This window comes from Vipera berus (assembly GCF_964194415.1).
Source record: "Vipera berus genome assembly, chromosome: 3".
Classification (NCBI taxonomy): Eukaryota; Metazoa; Chordata; class Lepidosauria; order Squamata; family Viperidae; genus Vipera; species Vipera berus.
In genome coordinates, this window is record NC_138204.1 from 209,316,716 (window position 1) to 209,329,854 (window position 13,139).

General features: G+C 41.5%; 1 protein-coding gene across 1 annotated transcript; it reads right to left on the minus strand.

Annotated features, from left to right (window-relative positions):
* Nucleotides 1-3,430: 3,430 nt before the first annotated feature.
* Nucleotides 3,431-4,752, minus strand: LOC308666730 (4-galactosyl-N-acetylglucosaminide 3-alpha-L-fucosyltransferase 9-like; the record flags this gene model as incomplete). Its single annotated transcript, XM_081325625.1, has 1 exon — nt 3,431-4,752. One exon carries the CDS (start codon nt 4,750-4,752, stop codon nt 3,640-3,642), a length of 1,113 nt encoding a protein of 370 aa, XP_081181751.1. The 3' UTR covers nt 3,431-3,639.
* Nucleotides 4,753-13,139: the final 8,387 nt, after the last annotated feature.

The window sequence follows — 13,139 nt, forward strand, 5'->3', positions numbered from 1 at the left end:
TCCTAAAAGTGGTTCAATCTGTGAAAAGGTTGAAAAGCCCTGCCTTGGAGAATCAAATCGGAATAGAAATGTGTGTATGACAGGTGAGGAGAGCATCCTGCAAAGACCTAAGGCAGGGGTCCTTAACCCCGAGACTGCTGCCCATTACTGGGCTGGGCAGCGGGCTGGCACACATGCATAGGTATGTACAACTCATGGGCTGCCGCATGCACCCGTGTGTGTTCAGCTCAACTTACAATTGAGCTACATGCCTGTGCACGCCGGCCCACTGCTCTTGCGATCTGGTTCCACTTGTCTCCCCCCACCCCCCGCCAGCCAGTCTGCCAAGCCGCAAAGGTTGGGGACTGCTGACCTAAGCCATCTTTTTGTTTTTGTGTGTATCTTCGGGTTGGTGTTAATTCCTGCCTGGACAGGTCCCCGCAGTTTACTTGGCAAGGTTTTGTGGAAGTGGCTTCCCATTGCCTCCTTCCTAGGGCTGAGAGAGAGAAAGAGAGATTGGCCTAACGTGATCCACCTGGTTTTGTGCCTAAAGCAGGATTAGAACTCACGGCCTCCCAGGTTCTATCCTCATGCCTTCTCCACAACACCAAACCGGTGTATGAGACCCTTGGAAATCCTGGATGAAAACTCAACGGCAGTGGGATAAATTAGTAACATGGTTGTTAAGTGAATCTGGCTTCCCCATTGGCAAAAGTTCGCAAAAGATGGTCACATGACCCCAGGACACTGCAACCGTCAGAAATATGAACCAGTTGTCAGACATCCGAATGACAATTTTTTTATTTTTTTATTTTAATTCCATTTATATCCCGCCCTTCTCCGAAGACTCAGGGCGGCTTACAAGCTTAGCAGTAGCCTTCATTCTATGTATATGCCTGCTTATTAGGGCTTTCACACCCCTCCCCCCAATCGGCATTATTACAAAGTCAGCTTAATTGCCCCCAACAATCTGGGTCCTCATTTTACCTACCTCGGAAGGATGGAAGGCTGAGTCAACCTTGAGCCTGGTGGGATGCGAACCTGCACTAATTGCAGGCAGCTGGTGTTACTTAAGGAGGCATCACATGACCATGGGGATGCTGCAACGGTCATAAGTGTGAGCCATAAATCTCTTTTTTCATTGCTGTTGTAACTTTGAACAGTGACTAAATGAACTATTGTAAGTCAAGAGACTACTTTAATGTGGCAATAAAGGGAAATGGTTAAACCCATGCGGAGAAATTCTACTAGCTGGTTAATTGGATTAACGTTTTTTTTTTAAAAAAACCAATGAAATATAGCTTTTATTATTGACTGACCCGTTTTTGTTTTTGTTTTCAAAACCAGCACATCAAAAGCCAAAAGAGGTCTCCTTCCTGGAAGAAACTCTGTATTTATAGGTTAAGCAGACAAAAAGTTGGGCTATTTTCTTTGTCCCAAATTGATAAAGACTTTGATCCAATTGATAAAGACTTTGATCCATACAAACTCTGCAGTGCAAATTTAATTGTGTCCTATTTTTTTCCTCCCTAAAATTGTGTTGTTTTACTATGTCCTACTTTGCCAGTCATGAAATCATTCCCCCCCCCCCCAAACCGTTCAAATGAGTGGAAAAGACAATCATTTAAAAATGCTTTACGTACAAGGAATTAAAACTAAGGATTAACCTAAAATGGGAAATGAACTGCAGTTTTCCCATCGGGACACCCACAGTGATAGTCACAGTTTTCTTGACAATCTTGGCAATCAAAGCCCACTAACCTCCCACACCTTTATTTGATTTTTATCCTGCATTTATTACTTTCTAAGTAACTCAAGGGGGTGAATATGCCTAATATTCCTTCCTACTATTTTCCTCACAACAACAACCCTGTGAGGTGGGTTGGGCTGAGAGAGTGTGACTAGCCCAAAGTCGCCAAACCAGCTGTCATGATTAAGACAGGACTAGAACTCACAGTCTCCTGGTGATTCACCCAGAGTCACCCAGGCAGCTGTCATGTCTAAGCTGGGACTAGAAGTCACAGTCTCCTGCTGATTGGCCCAAAGTCACTCAGTAGCTTTCATACCAAAGGTGGGACTAGAACTCACAGTCTCCTGGTGATTGGCCCAAAGTCACCCAGCTAGCTTTCAGATCAAAGGTGGTACTAGAACTCACGGTCTCCTGGTGATTGGCCCAAAGTCACCCAGCTAACTTTCATACCAAAGGTGGGACCAGAACTCACCGTCTCCTGTTGATTGGCCCAAAGTCACCCAGGTGACTTTCATGTGTAAGGTGGTACTAGAACTCACGGTCTACTGGTTTCTAGGCCAGCACCTTAACCGCTGCACCAAACTGGCTGTGCATTGCCCGCACATAAAAAGGGATGGCATGCTGATCACTCCTCCCTCCTGACCATTCTGAAGCCGGTAACACGTAGCCTTCAACAGCTCCTGTAATTGAAGACAATCTAGAAAGCAGTTTATAAGACAGCATGGAAGGTCACTCAAATACATTTTGTAAAGTGTAGTTAAAGTGTCATAAATATTGTTGATCTCATTGTATTATCTCCACTGCCTATGATTTCCTCGCCTTTTCTTTCTGTGGCCTTGCAAGGGGCAAAAACTCCCAATCAATGTAAACACAATTGTACTGGGTAATTGGCTCATGATGCATTGCAAAAAAGATGAAACCAGATTGAAAAACAAATCAGGGGCTATCGACAGACAGAGCAGGATTTCCAACCAGGTATAAAATGATGCCACGCCAGAGATGCAGGATGAAATGATTTTGTGACTTTCTAATGCACTTAGGTGAGTGAGTTACTTCTCATATCCCATCTAAGTACAAGCAGTCCTCAACTTACAACAGCTCACTTAGTGACCGTTCAAAATTACAACATCACTGGAAAAAGGTCACTTACGACCATTTTTCACACTTACGACAGTTACAGCGTCCCCCACGACCACGTGATCAGAATTCAGACACTTGGCAAATGCCATGTACTTATGACAATTGCGGTGTTCCAGAGTCACGTGATCACCTTTTGTGACCTTCTGTCAACGGGAGAGCCAGATTTACTCAACAAGTAAATCAACAAGTAAATGAGTAAAATCAGGTAAAGCTAGTGATCATCTCTTCAACTTAACTGCAGTGATTCACTTAACAATTGTGGCAAGAAAGGTCGCAAAACGGGGCAAAGCCTACTTAACAACTGCCTCGCTTAGCAACCTAAATCTTGGGCCCAATTGTGGTCTGTACACATTGCAAAATTTGTGACACCGGTGAGGAAATGTATGGTTAAAATACTGCAATGACTCACAGGGGCATGTGGATTGTTTAAATGAAGGAACACAACATAGACTCCTGTTAGCAGCTTTTAATTCTTGTTTAAAAATCACAGCAAACTGGGTTTGAAAGCCAAAGTCAAAAGCTGGTTATCGTCTCTTCAAGCAAAGAATGCAGAAATTAATAACATTTTTTTTAAAAAAGATAACATCTAAGATAATGTTACCCACCTAACTATCTGGGTTAACAAGTCCAAGCCTTAAGGAATATAATTTTTCATATTAAGAAGAAAGAAAAGATTGTAAATACTGTATAATGCTGTACTCAGATTTTTTTTTATTTCTTTATAGACCTGCTCAATTTAGGGGTGATGAACTTGTCAGCTTTTTTTTTTTTTAACGTGCAGGAAAAAAATCGCCCATGTTTTTATTCCAAAACCATTTGTCTAGATTTCCAACAGACATGTATCCCGGGTATCTCTTTATATGGTCACAAGCTAGACATAAGTGTGACCTCCAGAATTGAGGACGGTAGACTGAATAATCCTTCTTCCACTGAAAGTAACTTAGGTACAGTGAATCATTTTGGTCAAGCATCAAAAGATACTCAGAGAGATTCTTAGGCGAGTTGAAATCCTCCACGTGAATGAAAGACTCGGCTGGGACGTAATCCTCGTAGTTTTCTCTGGGAGGACCCAAAACCACAGGCACAGATCCAGCCAGAAACGCTAAGTACATTTTCTCGGTAATGTAATCTTTAAAGATGGAATTTTCAAAGGCCAGGTAAAACTTGCAAGAGGAAACGGTGGGCATGAAATCTTTCCAGCTCAGATGCCTTCCAAACACTTTCCCGTAAGTATGAATCTGAATATACTTCTTCAACGCCTTGTAATATTGAATTCTCTCCTGAGGGTACCGGTTGCTGACTACCCAACATACGAGCTTGTCTTTGGGGGGCACTTCTGCTCGAGAGGCGTTTGGTTTAAAGGTGAGGAAGCCGTAAGGTATGTGAATATCTGCATCCCGGCGGTAAGTGAGGGTCAGGTTGAAGAGGCGGTTCAGTCCACGCTTGGGGACTGAGTGGCTGGGGGACTCCATGTTCATCCAGACCCACTTCTGAAACGCAGGCCTGGGCTGCTGAGGGAGGTTGCTCAGATCCCACATGAGGTCTCGGTGGTGGAAGACGACCCCGTGGGACTGATTGTACATGCTCCGATTCATGGTGATGTGACAGCTGGAGATGTTCATGTCCAGACAGTCCAACGGGTTCATTCTGCACCCAAAGGGGCATAGCCAGACCAGAATGAGGGTGGTATTGCTTTGGATGAAGTTGTCGTTGTAGGGTTCCTCCTGACTGAAGACATAGTCTGATGTAGAATCTCCCTCACTTAGTTTGAAGTAAAACCAAAGCTGGGTAGGTTTGATGTAGACCAGCAGGCAGGCCCCAAAGCAGGCCAAAACCAGGAAGAAAGCCAGGCAGTACCAGAAAACTCTGGATGGTGCGCTCATGGTCCCAAAATCACCTCAGGGTGGCTTCACTAACTCCGAAAAGACGACCCGGGGCTGGATGGAGAAGGATGACCAACACCTTGGCCAAGGAGCAGATGTCCAGCGATATTTTCCCCCCCTCCAGGAACAGCAGGAGGAAAAAGGGGAGGAGCCACTGAGGGGGAGGGTCCTCCCTCTCCTATTCAACTCTTCCTGCAAAGAAAGGCCACGCCCCCTTCCTGACTGGAATTATTTAGGCCGTTGAGAAGGCCTCTTGGCAACTTGGAGGCCTGCGATTTAAAAATCCAGGAAAAGAAATATACATACCTACTACATATATTCATACATACATAACAATGGATTTAAAGGCTGACCTGTTTGCTTTCAGTCCACTGGTAATTCCATATGTATGTGTGGAATCTCAAGAGGACTGAAGGTAAACAGGTCAACCATTAAAAAAATAATAAGGAATAAATAGATAGATAAATTTATCTGTGGGCTCAGTCGTCTCTCTGCCCCAAAGGCCTGGATCTGCGTTTTCAGATGACCTATAGCAGAGTTTCTCAACCTCAGCAGCTTGATGATGGGTGGACTTCAACTCCCAGAATTCCCCAGCCATGGCTGGAGGATTCTGGGAGTTGAAGTCCATGCATCTTTGAGCTGCCAAGGCCTGAGAAATACTGGCCTAAGGATAGCAGTGTACAAATAGGGGTGTTAGATGGGAGTTACTGGGTGGACTGCAAGGAAGCCTTGCATGGGATAAAATGGTGTGTGTGTGGTGGGGAGGCAAACAGCTGGGGAGGGGGCTGGGGGCAAGGTGGGGAAGAAGGAGGGGAGAGGCAAATTATCCTGGAAGAAAGACTTTCAAAACAGGGCAGATTTCTGAAAATGCATGGGGATAGGTGTGTATGTGTATTTGTGTAGCAGTATACAATGCGAGTCACAGCATACACAGCACAACCATGTAGCTGGCATGGCGTACAGAAACAACTGCCTGGTTTACAGTCTAGATCAGTGGTGGCGAACCTATGGCACGCGTGCCAGAGGTGGCACTCAGAGCCCTCTCTGTGGGCATTACGAAGAGGGGAAAAAACATTCCAGCAGGTCACATTTATTATAACTGACCCTGTTTTTCACCAGCTACTCCATGTTGGTGCTTCCTGATAAGCATCCATGCTGGTTTGCTTGGCACACCGGGCAAAAAAAAGGTTGCTCAAAATCTGAACTTCCACCGATGCGTTTAGAAAAAAAATAAAAATAAAACGAAGCATTTTTTTAAAGTTCATTTCAAATTTTTAAAAAAGTAAAGTAGTTCTCCACTTACAACCGTCATTGTACCCCAAATCTCTGTAGCTCAGCAACACAGTTATTAAGTGAATTCCCCCCCACTTTTATGACTTTTCTCGCCACAGCGGTTAAGTGAATCACTGCAGTTGTTAAGTTAGTCACATGGACGTTAAGTGAATATGGCTTCCCCATTGACTTTACTTGTCAGAAGGTCGCAAAAGGGGATTGCATGATCAACCGTTATAAATATGAGCCAGTTGCCAAGGGCCTGGATTTTGATCACACGACCATGGGGATGCTGTAACAGTCAAAAGTGTGAAAAATGGTCATGTCACTTTTTCCAGGGCTGTTGTAACTTTGAATGGTTCATTAAATGAACTGTTCTAAATTGAGGAATACCTGTATTATAATTTCTGGGGCTTCATTAATATTTTCATTGGTTCCAAAGGGGAAGCACTCCAAATTTTGTTGCGAGCAGAACCCGGAATTTTCAGAACGATTTCCTCAAATGATTTAATATTTTTAATCAGTTTGGCTTTATTGTTTTAACATGATTTGATGTGTCTTTTGGTCTTTGAATGGCAGCCTCCCAGAGCTGTTTGAAAAATGAGCAGCTGTATAAATATTTTTAGAATTGGAATGGAATGGAATGGAATAGAATACAATAGAATAAAGAATGGAATGGAATGGAATGGAATGGAATGGAATGGAATGGAATGGAATAGAATAGAATAGAATAGAATAGAATAGAATAGAATAGAATAGAATAGAATAGAATAGAATAGAATAGAATAGAATAGAATAGAATAGAATAGAATGGAATGGAGTGGAGTGGAGTGGAGTGGAGTGGAGTGGAATGGAATAGAATAATAAAATAGAATGGAATGGAATGGAATGGAATGGAATGGAATGGAATAGAATAGAATAGAGAATGGAATAGAATAGAATAGAATAGAATAGAATAGAATAGAATAGAATAGAATAGAATAGAATAGAATAGAATAGAATAGAATAGAATAGAATAGAATGGAATGGAATGGAGTGGAGTGGAGTGGAGTGGAGTGGAGTGGAGTGGAGTGGAATGGAATGGAATGGAATGGAATGGAATGGAATAGAATAATAAAAGAATAGAATGGAATGGAATGGAATGGAATGGAACAGAACAGAACAGAACAGAACAGAACAGAATAGAGAATGGAATGGAATGGAATAGATTAGAGAATGGAATGGAATGGAATGGAATAGAATAGAATAGAATAGAATAGAATAGAATAGAATAGAATAGAATAGAATAGAATAGAATAGAATAGAATAGAATAGAATGGAATGGAATGGAGTGGAGTGGAGTGGAGTGGAGTGGAGTGGAGTGGAGTGGAGTGGAGTGGAATGGAATAGAATAGAATAATAAAATAGAATAGAATGGAATGGAATGGAATGGAATGGAATAGAATAGAGAATGGAATAGAATAGAATAGAATAGAATAGAATAGAATAGAATAGAATAGAATAGAATAGAATAGAATAGAATAGAATAGAGAATGGAATGGAATGGAATGGAAAGGAACAGAACAGAACAGAACAGAATAGAGAATGGAATGGAATGGAATAGATTAGAGAATGGAATGGAATGGAATGGAATGGAATGGAATGGAATGGAATGGAATGGAATGGAATGGAATGGAATGGAACAGGAACAGGAACAGGACAGAACAGAACAGAACAGAACAGAATAGAATAGAATAGAATAGAATACTTTATTTGGACAAGTGTGATTAGACACACAAGGAATTTGTCTTCGGTATGGAAACTCTCAGTATACATGCAAAGCAATAGAATAATAACATTAATATTAATAATATTAATATTAATAATACCAATAAGAGGGGTAGTAATGAAGGATAATAATAAAATAATAAATAATAAAAAGAGCCTTGGTGGAGCAGTGGGCTAATGCCTCCCTAAGTAACACCAGCTGCCTGCAATTAGTGCAGGTTCGAGTCCCACCAGGCTCAAGGTTGACTCAGCCTTCCATCCTTCCGAGGTAGGTAAAATGAGGACCCAGATTGTTGGGGGCAATAAGCTTTGTAATAATGTCGCTTTGGTGGGGGGGGTGAAACCCCTAATAAGCAGGCATATACATAGAATGAAGGCTATTGCTAAGCACATTGATTTGTGCTTCTTAGATTGTAAGCCGCCCTGAGTCTTCGGAGAAGACCTAAGATGGCGGCGCCTGGAATGGCTGCGGCTGCATTGGCTCTTGAAGGCGAATAGTTTTGGGAGGGATATTAAGGGCTAGTATAGGCCACATGATCAGGAAGATTTTAATGTGTTTGAGCAACATGGTGGAACTAAGGTAACATACGACAAACGACCGACAATCTTTGCTGGCATGGTGAGTTTCTAGTTGTTTTGGAACTGTTGGTGAGACCGTTAAAAGTCATTGGCACTGTTTGAATTTGTTCTACCAGCAGCAAGATCTGACTGCTGGCCCAGTGATGGATTCTACTGCAAATCAGGGCTGTTTCCAGAGGAGACAGAGGAGGAGAGGACCTGGAGCTTATGGAGCGAAGGAACTGGATGAGGCTGTCGGCAGGCCCAGAGGAAGAGAGAGAGGCTTTTGGAGGAGTTGGTGGCGGTGGCAGCGTGCTCCAGGGGCGAAAAGAAGCAAGGCCTCTTAAAGGAAAGGGTGGAAGAGTCAGGATCAGAAAAAGGAAAGAAGGCGAGGTTGTCAGAATACAAGCTAACTTGAGGGCTAATCCACATGGAGCCCCATTTCCATCTGTCCTGTTTGCCATCGTTCACTCCCTAGAGATTAAAATGGACAATGTGAAATTTGAGCGGGCCACGAACAAGGAGTATATATTGGAGGTGGTGACCCTTTGAGAGCTGTATGCAACGAAATTTCATTTTGATGTATGCCGATTGGTGTACATTCAAAGTGACAATAAAGTTATCATAAATGGGATTAAAAATAAAAAAATAAATAGTATTACAGCCATACTATATGGGTAAATATACATAGACATTAGACAGTACTGTGAGAATTAGGTGTTCAGCAGAGTGATGGCATGAGGGGAAAAAATTGTCCCTGGGTCTAGTTGTTTTGGCATGCAATGGCTGTCCCAAGGGGAGGTCTTGAAGCAGTTCATTCCAGGATGTGGGGGTTCTACGGATATTTTCTCAACTTTCCTTCTGACCTGTGCAATTTTAAATAAATAAAATTGAAATAAACAGGACCATAGTGAGGCTATGGTCCTTTTTGGCCTGAAAGAAAGAAATAAGCACAACAAATAAGTACAAATTAGCTGTTATTCCTTCCTTCCAGTAGGGCAAAAGGATTCTTCTTCTGATAAAAGGAAGATTTAAAGCCTGTTTCCCCCCCTCCTACATTTGCAAGGAGTATCAACAGATGACAGAAGGTTAAATGTATTTTTTTCCCCTTTAGAATGGGCAAAGAGCTTTTAATTCCTTTTAAAAGCAAAGAGATTGAAAGCAGGCAGGTGGAGAAACCACTAATGGTTCGGAGGTAACTAAGATGCAGGCTGCCCTTTCTCCCCCCCTCCCCACTTTGTAATATAATAAACCATTATTTAATGGATGCTTGAGAACTGAATTCAGGACAAATCAGCTGATGTTTTGATGGCCGGAAAAGTCAAATGACTTTCAATCAGCTTCTTCTTTTTCTTCCCCACTGTAACTTCAATGCATCCTCTCTCAAAGTGCCCTTTTTTTCTGAGCAATTAAAAAAAAGAGGGGGCTGAATTAACCTACTCTGGAAGAGAATATTCCTTTGCTGAAGGTTCTTGAGAGGCCTGGATAAGATCTTGCTTTTTTCAAACAAATGAAAAAAAAAAGATCTCCTTTGAGTTCCTTTCCTTTTTTCAGCTGCTTTTAAGTCCCATCAAGAAAAAAGTTTTAAATTTTATTTATTTTATTTTTTATTTTAATTCCATTTATATCCCGCCCTTCTCCGAAGACTCAGGGCGGCTTACAAGCTTAGCAGTAGCCTTCATTCTATGTATATGCCTGCTTATTAGGGCTTTCACACACACCCCAAGCAGCATTATTACAAAGTCAGCTTATTGCCCCCAACAATCTGGGTCCTCATTTTACCTACCTCGGAAGGATGGAAGGCTGAGTCAACCTTGAGCCTGGTGGGATGCGAACCTGCACTAATTGCAGGCAGCTGGTGTTACTTAAGGAGGCATTAGCCCACTGCTCTAAAGATCTAAAGATCTTTGTGCCAGAAGCCACAAAGATCTTTAGAGGGAATTCCTGGCCATTTGGTGCAGATCTAACCCAGAAACAATTGATCGTAAATGCATAAGAAGACTCCTGCAAGTAGACAGGTAGCAGCACAGGATTGCCAAGGATTGTCAACAACAAAGATGATTAGGGGACTGGAGGCTAAAACCTATGAAGAACGGTTGCAGGAACTGGGGAGACATGACTGCTGTGTTCCAATATTTGAGGGGCTGTCACAAAGAGGAGGGGGTCAACCTATTTTCCAAATCACCCGAAGGCCAGACAAGGAATAACGGATAGAAACTGATCAAGGAGAGATTCAAAGTAGAAACAAGGAGAAATTTTCTGACAATGAGAATAATCAACCATTGGGAAAGATTGCCTTCAGAAGTTGTGGGAGCTTCATCACTGGAGGCTTTCAAGAAGAGACTGGGCTGCCTTCTGTCACAAATGGTGTAACGTCTCCTGCCTGGGCTTGGACTAGATGACTACAAGGTCCCTTCCAACTCTGTTTATTCTATTCTATTCTATTCTATTCTATTCTATTCTATTCTATTCTATTCTATTCTATTCTATTCTATTCTATTCTATTCTATTCTATTCTATTCTATTCTATTCTATTCTATTCTATTCTATTCTATTCTATTCTATTCTATTCTATTCTATTCTATTCTATAATTTTCCTTCATGGTATGTGTTAAGGAATTTGTTGTGCAGAGGTCTCCTTGTGCTACCAAAGAGTTGCACAGACAAGGAAGGGTACTGAGAGCAGTAAGAGTCACACAGTAACCACAAGAGTACACTGAGTTGTGAAAGCAAAAAGTATTTAACTTTTGAGGTGGTGTAAAAACAAATATGCACGGTCAAAAATAAACAGTCCAGGTCATACACAATAGCAACAGTCCAAGGAGTAATCCAAAATACAAAGTCTTCTTACCGGTCCAGAGGTCAATACACAGTTCAGGTTTATCACAGTAGTAAACCAATAGTAGAGCAAAACAGTAATAGTAGAGAGAGCAGTGAATTCAGAGAGAGAGAAGCTACGTTCCTAGCTCCCTCTTATGGCCATGAGAACACTTACACACCCATTGGCCAATTAACATCTTAAAGTCACAACATCATGGTTAATATATTTTCAACCCAACATTGTAGGCTATCACCATATGCCTAACAGTATGCTCCGATTTGGTAGAGAACATCATTAGCTAAGCAGTGGTAGAAAATGATTCCATAAAATGAGAGTCGGAGGGTTGGGAATGCATAGGAGAAGCCTTTCAAAAGAAATGCTAAAAATCTGATGTAAACGACTTTGAAGAGCAAGAATTGATCCACTCTGGCTTGCAATTCTACGGTCAAGAAAACATTGGTAGGTCAACTTCCAATTTGCTTTAATATATATTTTAACCTCAAAGCAGTCAGAGGAACCCAGAGGTGTGAGGGTGTATTATTCAAGAATGCCAAGGGGTGGAGAAGGCATAGAAAGCTGTTAAATTAGTGATACAACCTGAGAGGTTGGATAAGGTGTTGGGATCAAATACAGACAAACCTTTAAATGTGAAAAATAGATTCAATTAAAATAAAATAATAAAATAAAATAAATAAAATAATCAGAATAGAGCTGGAAGGGATCTTGGAGGTCTTCTAGTCCACCCCCCTCCTCAAGGAGGAGACTATACTATTCTGGACAAATGGTCGTCCGATCTCTTCTTCAAAACTTCCAATGATGAAGCACCAGGGCTTTTTTTGTCATAGAATGCTCAGAACGGAGTTCTGGCACCTTTTTTGGATGGAACCTTGTAGGGTAGGCAAGGTGGGTTGTATGACATGTGTGAGTTCCGGCACCTTTTTCTTTTACAAAAAAAGCACTGTGAAGCACCCACAACTTCTGAAGGCAAGCCGTTCAAGTGAATAATTGTTCTCAATGTTAGGAACTTTCTCCTTAATTCTAGGTTGCTTCTCTCCTTGATTACTTTCCATCCATTGTTTCTTGCCTTGCCTTCTGGTGCTTTGGGAAATAAATTGACCCCCTCTTCTTTGTGGCAGCCCCTCCAATACTGGAATACTGCTATCATGTCAACCGTTGTCCTTCTCTTCACTAGACTAGCCATACCCAGTTCCTGCAACCGTTCTTCATATGTTTTTGTCTCCAGGCCTTTAATCATCTTAGTTGCTCTTCTCTGCACTTTTTCCAAAGTCTCAATGCCAGGATATAAAATCAGTGCCAGGATATAAAAACTAATCTATTGAGCTGTTACCAAAATGGATGCAAGAATAACCAACTCCAGTTTGATTCTTTTTTTTTAATCCAAAAACAAAGACCTGGACAAACTGTGCTTGAAGTCTGGTGTAGATTAGGGGATTATTGATGAAATCCGGGGGTGATTAGTGTGGTCCATAATCCCCATTCTGAATCCCTCCAACACCCTCATTTTTCATTTGCTAGGTTTCCGAATGAACTTCGAATAAGCCTTGGGAATAAGAAAGCTGTAAACTGTTCCCTCGTATGATCTGGAGATTAGTAAATGTAAAGATTCATTTTTTACAAAATTAAGCTCCATTATCAATTAAAAACACAGAAAAAAAACAAGAGTTGGGAAACTAAGAGAAAAGTGCAAAAGGGAAATGACAAGTAGTTACTTTCGACTTATAATAAAATACAATAAAAAATACAGGTAGTCCTCAATTTATGATCACAATTGAGCCCAAAATTTCAGTTGTTAAGTGAGAGATTTGAGTTTTGCTCCATTATACAACCTTTTTTTGCCACAGTTATTAAATGAACCTCTGTAATTGTTAAATTAGTCACATGGTTGTTAAGTCAACCTGGCTTCCCCCTTAACATTGCTTGACAGAAGGTCACAAAAGGGGATCACATG